The 16,915-nt window shown below is 35.6% G+C and overlaps 1 protein-coding gene across 1 annotated transcript in view; it reads left to right on the top strand.

The window, feature by feature from the left end:
- Positions 1–8,916, top strand: part of LOC145287967 (GDP-L-fucose synthase-like) — a 62,427-nt gene extending 53,511 nt beyond the window's left edge. The window contains exons 8-10 of the mRNA XM_080135941.1: positions 1,326–1,405; positions 4,795–4,894; positions 8,234–8,916. Coding sequence (XP_079992067.1) covers positions 1,326–1,405; positions 4,795–4,894; positions 8,234–8,289 — 236 coding nt within the window. The 3' untranslated portion in view covers positions 8,290–8,916. The remainder of the gene's footprint in view (positions 1–1,325; positions 1,406–4,794; positions 4,895–8,233) is intronic.
- The last annotated feature ends 7,999 nt before the right edge of the window (positions 8,917–16,915 follow it).

Below are 16,915 nucleotides of genomic sequence, written 5' to 3'. Positions count from 1 at the left end.
TGCATCAGCAGTGAGATATCTTCTGGAGCGGTAGGATGATCCCATCATTTTCCCAGCAGCCCTGGCAACGGATTGGATGTACGTGTTCCATTTCAGATCAGGAGTAAAGGTCAGACCTAGAAGTTTGTCAAAACATGGAACCTCCCCAAGATGAGAGCCATTCATTTTGATTGATGCCAGACGGGGATCCGAGCGTTGATGTTGGAAAGATAGAAGCTTGATTTTAGATGCATTAAAATTAACCAGCCACCTCTTTCCCCATTGCACCACATGCTCAAGATCAGACGAGAGAGAATCAGAGAGAACTTGGTCGTTTACGGCCTTTGAAGTGTTGCCGTAGATGGTAGTGTCATCAGCATAAATGTCCACAAATGATCTTAGAATGTGATTTGAAAGATCATTGATGTAGATCAGGAAGAGAGTTGGGCCTGAGGGTCACCAGCATTAATACTGTGAGCTTCTGATTTCTGCCCATCAACCACTACATTATGAACCTATCAGAGAGAAATAATTTAATAATTGAAAAGACATTTCCAGCTATACCATAGCTGGAGATTTTGTGAAGTAGACTTTTATGCCATACCCTATCAAAGGTCTTTGATATGTCAAGGGCAATAGCCCTAGAAAGGAAGCCTCCATCGAGAGATTCACTAAATTTTTAGTGTCCTATGGATGTAAGATTTTTGCTTTTTTGTTGAAATCTCCTTTTGTTTCTCACAAGAAAATACTATTTCTGAAGGTTTACATCCTGTTTTCAACACTATTGAACTGGATTTTATTTCTTTGTTCTTCTTCCTCTCTCGCACTTTATCGTCCTCTTTGTTATTCTCTTCTCTTTTTATTTTTGCTTGCCTTCCTTTTCCATCTTCTTCCTTTCCTTCTGAAAATGTTAATTTTGATGTGAAGACTAAGACTTCAAATTCATGAAGGGGGGAGGGGGTAGTTAAATGATATTTGATTCAAAGAATGACTTCCTTTCTCCTTCCCCTTTACATGCACACACACACTAGGTGTCTTTTAATTTTGATGATTTAGTTGAAACTGAAAAAGTTGCTTTCTGTACTGCCCTCTTTTCACACCTGCATTGGTCCCAAGGTTGGGAAACGCATCTTATCATTGGCTACTTGTAACCCCTACTATCAATACAACTAAATCAGAATAAGAACTATCTTCATTTTAATAAAGCATTGTTGTATTTGTATGTGTGTGTTTTTTGTTGTTGTTTTTTTTTTTCGGAAAACTAAATATTTCATAATTTTACATATTAACTTTGAAATTTTTCTTAATAAAAAGTAATGAACTTTGTTTTATGTTTCATTTCATAGTTGGAGAAGAGGATGAAGTTTCCATCAAAGATGTTGCCGAGTTAGTTGTAAAATCCATGGACTTCAAAGGCAAAGTCATTGTATCCTTTCATTAATACATTTTTTTTTCTCTCTTTTTGAGCAACACCATCTTCAGTAATTAGCTTTGCCTGAGATGTTAGTAACATAAGTGCATTATACATTTATATTACAAGATACAAACTATATATATATATATATATATATATAGTTTGTATCTTGTTAGCTAAAAAAAAAAAAAACTATATATCTGTGAAAGTGTCTGTCTGTCTGTGTACATTTCCATGTGCAATAACTCTGTCAATTTTAAGTCTACAGACTCGAAATTTGATATACAGGGTATTGAGATTTGGGAAAATCTTTGCAATCTGTTTTCGGCTAGAGATTTGGGTGTTAAGGGGTCAAAGTTCAACGATTTGACCTTTGAAAACTCTACCAAACTCCTCCAACAATTTTGGGTCTAAACACTTGACATTTTAGATATAGGTTCCTTAGACATGGATCTAACTTAATAACTTGATTTGAGCCCAAAACATATGTTATGGGGTGATAATAGGGGTCAAAGTTTTAAAAAAATTGACCTCTGCAGTCTCTACCAAATTACTCAGACAATTTCTGGTCTAAACATTTGAAATTTTACATAAAGGGTATTCAGAGATAGAGCAAGCTTTTTAATTGGTTTGGGTCGAAAATTTCAGCTACCAATATATAAATGTATGTATGTATGTATGTATGTTTGCATGTCTGCCTAAAACTTTCGACAGAGGTGACGGATTTTCATAAGATCAGTATTGTTTGGAAGCTCGATCCCTCAGATGACAAATACCGAAGAATTGGCTAAAAACATTAATTTCTTCACCCTCAACTGGGCACTTTTCTACTGAGAGGGGTCGCTTTTTTTGCCAATATTTTCGAAAGTCATCCCCTCTTTTCGATTGCCTAGCCTTAATTTAAACTTACGTCACTTCTGGTTTGGCAATGGTTGTAACAGCAAAGACATTATGTTTATTTCACGTTCTTTTCCTCCTTCACGGTACGAGTTCGAGCCTGCCTTCCTACTACCACTTTTTTTTTTTTTTTCTCAACATACACCTCCAAACACCCAGGCAACGCCGGGCTGAAATGCTAGTATATATATATATATATATATATATATATATATATATATATATATATATTAGTGTACATTTTTATTGATACAAACATTTTGGCTACATATGTCCATATATATTTCAGTTATGATTTTATTCAAGGTCTGACATCTGCAGCCCACTTACAGAAGATTCTGAAAAAAACAAACAAATCTTTTCTGTCTGTGGACTGCTGATGTTAGACTTTGAATAAGTTTGTAGCTGTTTACTGAATAGGTTCGAATCTCCTGACTATCATTTTCTACACTGATGATTGCATAAGCATGGAACACTAGTCTTTGTAAATATAAAAAATTAATATTTATTTAAAAATATATAAAACATTTGAATAACACTGGGTGCAGTGCCATTATTGTCAATTGTTGAGATTTTGTTTATATAGTTTAACCATATATTATGAACGAAGAAAAATTTGACAACAAAAGGAAACTAAAATGCACTTCTAAAATTTTTCTCCTTAGTTTTAATTCAATGTTTAAAAAATATACATTAGACAAAAAGGAATAAATAAGTGGTGGGGTAAAAAAAAACATATTACGTCTTTTGGCCAATAATTTTCAAAATGAACGTTGGCAACCATGGTCAAAAGATCATAAATTACCAGCGAGAGTAGGAAAAAAAACAATTAGTTTGTGTAAAAGAGAAAAAGAAACAATTTCATTAAACATCAATGAGTTCCAAATTATGGGTATGTTCTTTCTGTTTACACAGAGATAGTTGGTGCAGATTGGTAGACACTGCTTCAAGAATTTTTAAGTGATTTTTTTCAGTGTGCTCTGTGTAAGATAGAGAAAGTTTCTTCCATGTATCCTCCACTGCAGATCTGGCACTGCAATAAATGTTCACTTATAAGGCTGTACAGCCTTGCAGTGACTGTTAAAATGATAAATTACAATATAGTATTGAGTGGTGGGGATACCATCCTTTCGAAAGGAGCAGAAAGCATTTCTTATCCCAAACACTGTTCAAACCTTAGTTGAAAAATAGCAATGTGAAAGAAATTGTATGTGAAAACTTTGAGTTTTTGGCACCAATCTATAGGAGCTTCACATATATGGGACATTTTTGAGGACCCACAAAAGTTCCACTTAAATGCCAGGATTTTATCTCTTACACATTTTTCACTTGTGTGTAGAGGATAACCATTGGATAAAAGGATCTCAGTTATGCTTTGGAGTTCCACATCTATTTTACTAGTAGAGCAGATCAACAAAGCCTGATGCACTAAGGTTTTAATCAGATTTATTTTTCTGATTTTAGGGGAGAACGAAAAAAATAAATATATATATATATATATATATATATATATATATACACACACACACACACACACACTATCAGGAGGGTGTCCGACCTTTTTGATCATAAAATATGCTTAATATATTTTAATTCATGCAGTGTTGTATTTATTATTACAGAACCAATTCTTTAGTCTGTCATGTTGAACATGTTTAGTTTAAATCTAAAACCAAATGGCAATGTTGGATTATTGCCAGGCGGTACCAAACTTTGGAGTCAGACAACACTGGAAAATACCAGGTTTTCAAATAATGTCAAAAAATTTGACTGAGACTTTGACCTCAAACACTGAACAAAAGGATAAAGAAATTCAGTCAATATAAACAAGTGAAGGACACACAGAAAAGGTAAGAGACAAGAGACAAGGCACGTGTGATCACATTCCTTCGTTGTCATCAACTGCCATGCACCTCCTCCATTTCTCTTTATCTTCACAACAGACAATATTAGATGATATTGCTTATAAATTGAAATTGTTAATTTGGTATTGAAACCATGGCCAAATTTAGCAAGCATTTGTCACTAAGGTACAGAGAAAATGACAGATGAACATATACATTCACATACACAAAATTATGCCAAGCAAAATTATACATACATTTTCTACCCTCACACATTATAAATACAACAGCAAGATTTATACAATTTTAAAAATATGTTCAAATTGATACAAATGTTGGTCCCTCAACAAAAGGAGGGTGGACCTGTAAATTCACCCTTGTCCGTTCGTCTGTCCGCACTTTTTTTTGATAATTACGTCTTGGAATTTTTAAAGAATTTGCACAAATATGATTAAAAAAGTAACAATGGATTTTCCAGGGAAAACTCCAGTTGACCCCTGGGAACTTTTGGAGCTAAATTGAGCGGGTGGAGAGACAATGCTGAACTTAGTCATTTTTTTTTTTATGCTTCACTTGTTTTTTTTTAGCAATGTATTACAAAAATGCATTAATATTTTTATATTTATCTCCTCTGCATGGAAACCCTTGACACATTTTTAGTATGATACAAGCAAATCAGATGGGCAATTCAAGAAAACTGCCAGCAATGCAAAATTGCGAAAATACCTGCCAGATTTTAAATTCACACCAATTGAAGAAGGTAAGATGGATTTTGTATTCTGTTTCTATATTCATAAAATGTTACGACCATTTTTGTTGTCAGTGTACGTGTATATCATTTTTTTTTTTTTTTAAACCAATAATTTTTTTGAATAGCATTGTGAAAGTTGAATTCAATCATGTTATCATTTTGTTAATAAATTATTAATTAAACCAAACTTAATTTTTTTTAATCCCTATTTATAAAATTATTGGATGTAAATAGTTTTTACAACTTTTAATCTTTTAATACATAACGATTTGAAGTTAGAAATAGTTTTCTAGTCAACAATTTAAATGCTTTCTAATCTATACAATTATAAAACTCAAATGACCTTGTAACGAGTGTTGTAACCCCACATCCGGTTTACGACTTCCAGTTGTGCATGCGTACATAAACATAAACCCATAACAGCGTAAACAAATAAACACAAATTGCTACTTTTGCAGAATTTGACCTGCGCACTAAAATATTAACGTTATTATTTAGAAATTATTATTTAACATGGGAAGGGTGGGGATGTTTTGCAACTATTTTGTATTACAACTATACTGTCGCAATTTTCTTACAAATAAATCAACTTTGACCACATATTGTTTTACTGTGTACGTTTTCAGAGTCCCAATTGTTTTTTGTTTTTTTCGCTTTTAAATTATCCAAATAAACAATTGTTAGTACTTTCTGCATTATTTTTTACATCGTTCATTTCCGTATTATGTTTAAGTTATTTTAACGCAATTTTCTTTAAATCTACTTTAACCCGTTGACAACCCATCAGAGAATTTTACAAGGTATTATTTTACTGCATATGTTTTCAGTGTCCCAATTGTTTTTTTGTTTTGTTTTTTCTGTGTTTAAATTAAACGATATATCAAAATTTGAATTTAACCTTAAGTATTATGCTATCTGTTCAGTGCACATTTACATATAAGTATGACAAAGCACTTATAATTCAATAGCTGTAAGTTTTTTTGTTTTTTTTTAAATAAACAATTATAAACAGAATGACTCATAGAAATCTATCTATATTCTTTTTTCATTTTAATATACTTTCATAGAAATGTTTCTGTTATGTCACAAAAAACTATTTTCTTTATGTCACAAGTGTCACGCTCATACATTAATTCCATAGCTAATATAACATACTGACCCAACGGGTCACGAGTAGTCTAGTTCCTTACAAATTTCAAAGTGTTTCAAAGTAATTAATACTTTATTTAACTATTAATGTGGATTTAATTATGTAATTATTTTTTAAATAGAATTCTTTCAAGTTTTTAGTATTAAATCCTTTCTCGTATTTTATTTCAATAAATTTTCATGTATAAATCATGTATAAATAATTGAGAAAAAGGTTGTAAAGAAGAAGAAATCAGATTACTTGTTTTTGCACCTTATCAAAACCATTAAATGGGACAGAGCTTCACCAGGCGAAATATGAAAACAACACTTCATATATGATCTTATAGTAGATCTGTAGAGATAGTCGATAGCCTCAGGTGTGAGAAAGTGTTTAGAATGAGAACCGACTTTACATGAAGCAGAAAGAGCAGTGAATCTAATATATGAACACCAAGAAAAATTTGAAGAAAGACAAAGAAATTTCAGAGTCGATTCCTCCTTAAGAGCAGAGCCATCCATGAGAATCTCAAGAAAAAAAGAGACAAACCTACGGCTGAAAGGATACAAAAAAAAGATTTACAAGGTGGTTCCAATAAGTTTCCAGACTTTTTTGGGGTACAGACATTTAAAATTGTTGTAGACTCTGGAAAATTCTTCACAGTTGAAATCCCTAGATGTAAGAGAGCTTTCTACTTTAGTAGTCTCTTCCCCAAAACCGCTAGACTTTGGAATTCCCTTCCGGGTTCCTGCTTCCCCAACTGTACTGACATGCAGAAGTTCAAATGTAACATGAACCAACATCTTGCTGCCCAACTCCCCACATAGTACCCCTGCAGCTTATGTCCCTGATAGTAGCCCCCTACATCAAAGTGGCAACGTGCCTTGTTTGGGGTGAAAATGTAATAAAAAAATTTTTTTTTTAAATTCAGTATGTCATTTCTATACATCTTATGAAATGACTGACGAATATTTATGATTTCAGGTTCAAATGAACAGCTATAGCAGGGATTGGAATACACTCTGCTAAAGCCTGATTGTCACAGCTGGTGAATTTCTAAAAATGCAATCTGGAGGTGAGGACACTTTAGAAGAACGATATGCAATAAAATTCTGTCTTCAACTTGGAAAAATGCCACAGAAACGTATGGAATGCTTCAGACCACTTTTGTGATAGATGATGAGATATGTGGGAGGAGTAAGGATGTCAGAACATGAGTTGATTGGCCAAATAAAGAATTTCATTGATAAGGACCGTCGTGTGTCTATAGAGACAATAAATGCACCGTTTGATGTCAGTGCGGGAACTGTACACAATTATTCGTGAGGACCTGAAGATGTGGAAGATTTGCGCAGTCCACAACTCTATCCTTGTCACAGACTATTTGACCAAGGCAGTTCCTCACCCTCGCTATAGTCCTGACCTTGCTCCCTGTAGCTTGTAGTTATTCTCTATACTCAAGGAAAACCATTAGAGACTGTCGTTATGAGACAATTGAGGAGATGAAAGAGACTATAACAAAGGTCATTGACACACTCACACAAGAGGACTTCCATGGGGCTTTCCTGAAGTTGTTGGAATATTACAGCAAGTGCATTGCAGCCAGAGGAGATTACTTCGAAGAGGACTAGAGTTTCATGTGTGTACTATCAATAAAAGTGCCCAAACGAAAAAAGTCTTGAAACTGTGTAAGGCACCTCATATTTTTTAAGCTATGCAAGAACAATTAAACATCTAACACAGTTTTATGAAGTCAAGGTGCAACAAATCATTGGTGGTGTTTGTACCCCAACAGGCCATTCCAACAATTTGCAATCACATTTTCTTAAACCTTTTTTTTTTAATGTTAGTATAATCACCAGAATAATCTCTTTGGTACTACTAGATCAGACTGAATGAAGATATCTGCTTCCTTATCAAACATTGTTATAGTTTTTCATTTTTTCATTTATAAAACTCAATCATGTTCTGTAAAGCAAAAAACAATTTTTCCCTACAAAAGAACCAAGCTAAAACAGCACGAATAAATATTTGAAGATATAAAGAACTTGAATCATAAAAACTTTTACCAAACTTTCTTTAGCATAAAATAATCTGAAAAGGGTTGATATGCTGTAAAACAAAACAACCAAATCTTTATCGTTTATGTTGTCGACATATATGAAGTATTTTTAGTTGCCTATCAAATTGTTTTTCATCTTTTATTTTTTATTTTTCAGGTATCAAAGAATCATGCGATTGGTTTTTAAAGAATTATGACATTGCCAGGAAATGAATAATTTAATAAATTCATTAAAAATGTCAAACAATCTGGATCGTGACCCAGCCAAAACGAATTTTGGAAAAAGAGAGAATATTCATTTCCCTTATTTTTTTTTAAAGAATTTATTTTTCAAATAAAGATTTATTGGAAGACGTGGGAAATTTTATTTTAAAAATGGTGGTATACTAATCCCTTTATTTTTGTTTTTCTGACTTAAGATCTCAGCCATAAATGGTGAGGTTGCATTTATTGCAACAACATTTTCTAACATGAGGGGAAAACATGCTAATCTTTAATATTATTTTGCTATTTTAAATGAAAAAAAATAATTACTTACAAATTATTTGATTGCTCAAAAGCTTTTCGAAATGCAAGTTGATATTTCAAATGTTCTTTTTGAATTTTGCATGAATAATTTAAATTATTTCTGTTTTTTACTTTTTTTTTTATTCAATGTTGAAACATTTGGAAATAATTTAAATTAATGGTAATGATTTTTTTTTTTTTTGGAAGAATATTTTTTTCTGTCTCTTTAAAAGTTTTTGGCAAATAATTGTAAAACTGCAACAAGATTCTCCACATTTATAGAAAGCAGTTGAATTGGTTACATTATTATAAAAATAAAATGTTCAAAAGTGATTATTTCTGTTGACTTTTTCTTGTACTTTGTGTATTTGTATCGTTTGCTATTCTCCTCTTCGTTGTGTTGTTCACAACAGAGATGACTTCCAGATGTCAACTGAAGGGGAGCATTCTTTAGCCCCAAAACCAACCAACTATAGACCCTTGTTGAGATGCCTTGTTTCTTGACTGATATATCTGGTCGTATGCAGCTGCCTTCTCCCTTTTTAGAAGGAGATAGATTATTGCTGAGGTGCTCCTACTAGGGAATGTTGATAAGGTTGCCCAGGCATTTCTTTGCAGGCCAGAGTGCTCTTCCTTTAAGGTACTATCTTTTCAAATCCCACTTTCCAATCTTTTTGTCACATCTCGTCATGGGGCGGGGGGGGGGATAAATTCACAACAGTGTAACCAATGTAACCTCCAAAGTTCAAGTGCATCTTTTCAAATTTCGGAATGTAAAAGTCAACCTGAAGAATTTTTATGTCAAACTCTCAAGATTAAATCTGGACAAGATAAAGAGATTTTGAATGAATGGATGAGAGTTCTTGGGTTATTAGATGTAAAAGAGTTGAGGTAGCAGGTTCACTTGACAGATGAATACCAAGGAAAACGCAAGAGAAAGTGTTAAGGATAGACTTCTGATAAAGATCTAACCAGAGCCAGGTTAGTTTAGAAGATAATTTCTAAAAGTTATGTAAGCATGTAAAATCAATATTGAACTGAATATGACAACGATGATAATCTGGAACTCGTATGAAATAGCAAACTAAACCTAAGAATAACCTAAAATTACCACCAAGTTATGGCTCGTTGAGTGAGAAAAATCTACCCATGTGGTACAATTCAAAATTCCATCCCGCTTTCAGAGTGCAACATAAAGATTCCAGAGTTTTATTAATAAGTTCTTGCATCTGAAAAGATGCGCCTGAAGAAGATTTGGGGTTAGATCAGCAAAGACATAACAATTAAAATGAGAATAATTGACTTAAAAACAATACAATTTTTTCTGAAATATAATATCTTTGTTTCTGTCATTTAAAAAAATCACCTTTAAATTGTAAAACTATTGTAAAGATTGGGTGTCATATCGGTGTAATGGTTAGGCTCACATACTATGGAATTTGATCTATTGTCTTCAGTTTTGTACTATTACAAGTGGAAATCATATGAACTTGGTAGAAATAGCATCTTGTATTCAATTAATAATATACAATTAACATTTTACTTGTTATAACTCATCCTTAGTTTATGATTACTTTTTCCTGTTAATTTCAGTGTTATGTGACCAGTAGTTTAAAGGTTTATCAGTTAAATAGCTTCACATACATGTTTTATTTATATAGATTAGTGTGAGCAAACTAAAAATACAATTGAAAATTACTTAGGAATTCTACTCAGTCATGGCTAACTGGACTACAACATCCAACCCCCGTGGATTAAATACAAGGTTCAATTTGAACATTCCGTGCAGATTCCCGAGTTCAACAGAAAGATTTTTGAGTTTGATAAGATATACCTGAAGATTGACTGAAATCTTGTGAAAATGACACTCAAGATTAGAAAAATTGTCCAAAGAATAAAAATAATACGAATAATCAATCTTTGCCTTTAGAGTTCAAAACTGATTAAAGTTGTTTTTTTTGTTTTTATACATGGGGGATCACCACTTATCAAGGCCCGGAAGCCACTCGGGGATAAGGATTATTGAGTGTACAGTAATCAATGGGATAATATCATAGTAATAGTTGGTATTGGAGATTTGATAAAATGTCTTACTTAAGGGGGCGATTAATCAGGAATTTGTTTATGTTGGACTTGAAGACATCCAAGTTGTAGTCAGGTGGGAAACAGGCAGACGGCTGAGAATTCCACAGGTGTGCACTTCTCAGAAAGAAGCTTTGTTCATGGAATCTACGTTTTGATTTAGGCACAGATAAAGAGTGGGGGAAATTACTGACTGGTTTTAGCCAGACGGGTGTTTATTGTGAAAGATTGGCGAGGGGGAACCAGAGATTGGAGCTCGGACGGGCACCTGCCATGGAAATAACAATAAAACAGAGACAGGCTCACAATGTCTCTTCTGTGGGAGAGAGGGTGCAGGGAAGAGAAAAGGGCATTCCCCACTAAGCCACAAAGTCTATTTTGTACTTTGTCAAGGCAGGATAGGCTGTTTTTAGAAGCTCCAGCCCAGATGTGACAGTAGTACTCCATCTTTGGATGTACTTGGCTTTTATACAGATTAAGAATTGCATCAGTAGTGAGATATCTTCTGGAGCAGCAGAAGGATCCCACCATTTTCCCAGCAGCTCGGGCAACAGACTTGATATATGTGTTCCATTTCAGAACAGGAGTAAAGGTCAAACCCAGGAGCTTGTCAAAACATGAATCCTCCCAAGACGAGAGCCATCCATTTCAATTGATGCTAGATGAGGAACAGAGCGTTAATGATGTAAAGATAGGAGCTTGGTTTTAGATGCATTAAAAGTAACCAGTCGTCTCTTCCCCCACTGAACCACGGACTCAAGATCAGAGGAGAGGGAATCAGAGAGAGCTTTGTCATTTACGGCCTTTGATGTGTTGCCATAGATGGTCGTGTCATCAGCATAGATGTCAACGAATGATTTAAGTATGTGTTTTGGGAGATCATTGATGTAGATCAGGAAGAGAGTTGGGCCCAGGATGGACCCCGGGGGGACTCCAGCATTAATACTGTGGGCCTCTGATTGCTGCCCATCAACCACTACTATGTGTTGTTCTTTTTGCAACTCTCTCTCTCTTTCCACACATACACACACACTCAGGACTGTTGCTCCCATGTTGGGAGGTTCGTCTCAATTTCAGCTTTATTTTACTATTAGTTATTCACATAACTAAAATAAACATCTACAGATATTATTTCAACATGAAATAACTTCCAAAGGATTAATAGTCACTTGGTGTAAAGGATTACGTGTGGGGGTTTTAAATTTGGCTTGTTCAGTTTAAGATGAAAAAAAGTGACATGTTTTTTTGACACGTCCTCTCTTTAAATCAAGTTGGCATGCCAGATACCGACTGCTGCTGATTATAAAAGTGCAGTCTGAAAACTTGTCCTCTGATAACATTTTCTTTTAATTATTTTTTTTCATTTTAAATTTGTGGTCCTGACGAGGTACATTGTAGCGCCAAACCATGAATTTAATTGTGTAGACCATTTTAAATGTTTATCCAATGTACATTTATTACGCTCTATCTTGTATTCTAAAAATATTGATCTAAATTCATTCTATAAATACATTTGAACTTGTTTAAATTGTATACATACACGCACACATTATATATATATATATATATATACATATATATACATGGTGATTGTCACTTCTTGATAGAAGAAGACCATCTTTCCCTTGCTTTATTGTTGTTACTCAATTATTTTCATGTATTTTTGAAAATATATATATATATATATATATTTATATTATAATTATGTACACATATATACACTTATACACACACACATATATACACGTGGAGATGTGATCAAGAATGCATCAATTCCTATTTTCTGTGCGAACGAAGGTGGCTCTTCAGACCAGCCCTGTTTTTACACAGTCTGTTGCAAAGGTCACACTTAAACTGAGATTGAGGGATGCCAACTGGTGCTGCTCTACTGTGGACGCTCATATGACGCTTTAGGCCTCCACTCGATTTACAGACCACAGAGCAAACAGAACATCTGTGCCCTGCAAAGTTTACCCCATCAAAGAAAGATTGATCTCCATGTGAACGCTTGTGGCTAGCCAGGCCAGCTCCGGATAAAGTCATTTTACCACATAAATCACAGGTGTGGTTCTGCATGAAATCCTCCGACAGACCTGATATATCTGACAGATTTTTCTTCCGGATATTACGCTTCATTTTTGCATGCTCATATTTTTTCTTCTCAAAACTATCACAGCCATGATAGACTAAGGAGTGCCACTTTTTACGATCATTGGAAGCACTTTCCCAACTGAACAATACCAAGAGCTTTAAGATTATCTTTGATGTTATCCTTAAAGCGTTTCCTCGGTTTATGTTGTGGACGCTTTCCTTGTGTAATTTCACCATAGAACAGGTGCTTTGGCAATCTATCGTCGTCCATCCTTGTCAGATGTCCAGCCCACCTCATCTGGTTGTGTATAATCAACTTCTCGATACAAAGTGCATCAGCCCGCATGAGAACATCCACATCAGATATAAAAGTGCTCCACCTGATGCCCAGAATGTGTCTCAGGAATTTCTGGTGCACTCTCTCCATGACTTTTATGTGTCTACCATAAGTTGTCCAGGCCTCAGAAGCGTAAAGCAGGGATGGTAAAATACAAGATTTATAGACACTGATCTTTGTATGAATAGTTATACCCCTGTCAGACCATACTCGCTTCTCTAAGCCACCAAAAGCCTTAGTGGCATGCTGTATCCTATAGTTGACCTCAGCATCCAGGGTTCCATCTCTGTCGAGAGTACTACCCAAATACACAAATGTGTCAACCACGGCAAGTCTCTGGTTGTTGACAAAAATATTTGGTTCCACATACAAACTACAGGATGGAGGTGTGAACATAACCTTAGTCTTCTTAAGACTAATAGTAAGCCCAAAAGACGCACAGGCCCCCGAAAACAGATCCATGATACCCTGCATGTCCCTCTCACCATGGGCTACGAGATCGGCGTCATCCGCATAAAGCAATTCACGAACCAGGTGCTGAAAGGTCCTTGTAGAAGCATGAAAACGACGAAGATCAAAGACCATACCTGTGGTTCTGAAACGCAAACAAACACCTAGAGAACATTCCCTAAAGGCATACGATAACATAGTTGCAAAATAAATTGAAAAAAGTGTAGGTGCTAGGATATCACCCTGCTTCACACCATTGTCAACCGATATGGGTTCCGACAGGCATCCGTTGAAGTTCAGTCAAGCCTTCATATTAGTGTGGAGCTCCCTGAGTAATCGTAGAAATTGAGGTGGGCATCCCAACCTCCCCAAAATTATCCATAGGGCACTTCTGTTCACCGTATCAAAAGCCTTAGTCAAATCAACAAAAACCTGATAAAGCGGAACACGGTGTTCAGTACATTTCTCCTGCAACTGCCGAGCAGAGAAGATCATATCCGTGGTTCCTCTGCCTAGACGAAAGCCACTTTGGCTTTCTGGAATGACGGATGGACATATATACTTTAACAATCTATTGAGTAGAACTCTGGAAAATACTTTGCCAACTGCTTTCAACAAACTTATCCCACGATAACTTCCACAGTCGGTCCTGGGCCCCTTTTCCTTGTACAGTGATATAAGAATTGCATCAACCCAATCCTGATGGACGGGAACACCCCTCCAGACATCAGTGATAAGATGAAGAATTTCATGAACAAGTTTATCACCCCCATGTGAGAGGACTTCCACAGGAATACCATCAAGCCCTGAAGCTCTCCCAACGTTCACTTCTTTGATTGCATCTCTAATTTCATTCTCAGATGGGAACACGGACATTTCATAGATAAGCTTCTGTTGTGATAAAAATTCATTGATGATGTCCTCATCAACATTAGAGCGGTTGTCAAAGAGATCAGAATAATGCTCGGTCCAACGAAGGAGAATCTTGTTAGGATCCTTTATAAGGGCAATTCCATCACTTGAGAGTAGGGGAGATGTAGATAGTGTTTGAAGACTAAAAGCTTTTTTAAGCAAATGGTACATGCGTTTGAGGTCTTTACAATCAAAAGCCATCTGGATTTGGTTGGCGAGTTTAGCCCACCACTGATTCTTTGTTTGGTGGAGTCGCTTTTGGAAAATACCCTTGTTTACTCTAAATGATTGTCGGAGGGACTCTCGACCTTCATGAGAGGCAGCAGACAACATCTTATGGTGCAACTCATTTTTAGCACTTAAGAATTAAGTAATTTCAGAATCATTATCATCAAACCAATCTTGATGTTTAGATTTTCGGAAGCCAAGAACATCTACACTTATTTTATAGACTGTATTTTTAAAATGCGCCCATGACCCATCAAAATCAGCAGAATTAACTACGGATCAAAGCTTTTCACGTACACTTGGATCAACCAATCTGGACACATCAACCCGCCTGGGAATCCCAACATCACCCAACCTACACTTCCTCTTTATACAGACCTTCAACTTTCCGCGTACCAAAAAGTGATCTGTGCCGCATTCAGCTCCATGCATAACACGCACACTACATACGTCCCGCAAATCTGCCTTCCTAGAAATAATGTAATCGATCAAGTGACCTTGTTTTGAATGAGGATGGGTCCAGGTAAACCTATGGACCTCTTTGTGGCTGGAGAAAGTGTTACAGATAGCAAGGTCAAACTGAGGGCATAGATGGAGAAAATGCAGACCATTACTGTTGACCCTAACTACACCAAACCGGCCGAGTGAGTCCCAGGTGTGATGATCCTTGCCAAACCTTGCATTTAGATCACCCATGAGTAAGATCTTCTCAAATAAAGGAATAGAGGAAATGGTACAACTGAGATCTCGGTAAAACGCTGTGATGGTGTCTTCATCATGACGCATGGTAGGGACATACACAGATAAAATCGCCATATACCTACTCTGTGCAAGAGGGAAGCCCATTATCATAATTCTGTCACTTACACATATTAGCTGTTCAATCCTCTTCACCAAATCAGAACGCACTGCAAAGCCAATTCCACCCTCTCGTCTCAGCCCCGATGGTTTTCCTTTCCAAAAAAAGGTGTATCCCGAGCCCACTTCCACCAATTGATCTTCAGCACTCAATCATGTTTCATACAATGCCGCAATGTCTATGCTGTACCTAGCGAGCTCTCTTGCAACAATAGCTGTCCTACGCTCAGGTATTTCATTATCCAGGACATCTAGCAAAGTTCTCACATTCCACGTAGCAACAGTTAGGTTATTCCTCTCCTGATAAAATTTGGATTTTCCTTGTGTATTATTTTTCTTCAACTTTTTCTTGTTTCTCCTGCAAATATAGAGCAGCCGCCGACCGCAGGAAGCTGACCAGCTAATAAAAGGGTAGACAATTTTTAGGTCACCTTTTCTAGACCCTTCCCAAATGCATGGGTGAGTAGTGTATCCCTAGAAAAGGCTGCTCACCCTGTAAGCGATTTAGTCGACGATGTTAGATACATCACTGGCAGCCTATGTGCAGATTTGCAACTATGCACTTCCAGCCCGCTAAGCCTGTACACGTCGCCACTCACCTATCGCCATAGGACTTTTTTCTTTTTTTTTTTCGAAAGATATCTGCACATAAAGATCGCGACACAACATGCTTGTGCTACACATATTTTACCCTCTCGCACCCTACCACTAGTTGCACAGTGACAAACTGAAATAGTGAGATGACTGAGCAGTGACATAGTGTGCATGTTTTATTATCACGGAGTTTTACCTCTCCGGCAAGTGGACATACACACACACATACATATAAGCAAGCAAACATGCATATGTATTTATATATCCCTAGTTCTCACAATATAGTAACCCTCCAGAACTTGAGAGGGAGGCTAACAGGTACTACACCTTGCCCAAGGGTGACCTGAAACTATGCAAGGCAGAGGCGTTCATCTCCCCGAGGTAGTAGGTTACCCGCATACCCAAATATATATATATATATATATATATATATATATATATATATATATATATATATATATATATATATATATATACATACATGTATATATATAACCACACACACACATTATATAATATATATATATATATATATATATATATATATATATATATATATATTCTTTAACTCACATTTTTTTTATTTTAAGTTAATCATTTCTAAAATTATAACATACTAGCATTTCAGCTCGGCGTTGCCCGAGTGTTTGGATGTGTATGTTGAGCACAAAAAAAAAAAAGTGGTAGTAGGAAGGCAGACTCGAACACGTACCACAAAGGAGGAAAAGAACGAAAAAAAATCTTGACGTCTTTGCTGTTACGACCACCACCAAACCGGAA

Source organism: Euprymna scolopes, chromosome 11 (assembly GCF_053919585.1).
Source record: "Euprymna scolopes isolate OS-2025 chromosome 11, ASM5391958v1, whole genome shotgun sequence".
NCBI lineage: Eukaryota > Metazoa > Mollusca > Cephalopoda > Sepiida > Sepiolidae > Euprymna > Euprymna scolopes.
This window is presented reverse-complemented; position numbering and strand designations above follow the sequence as displayed.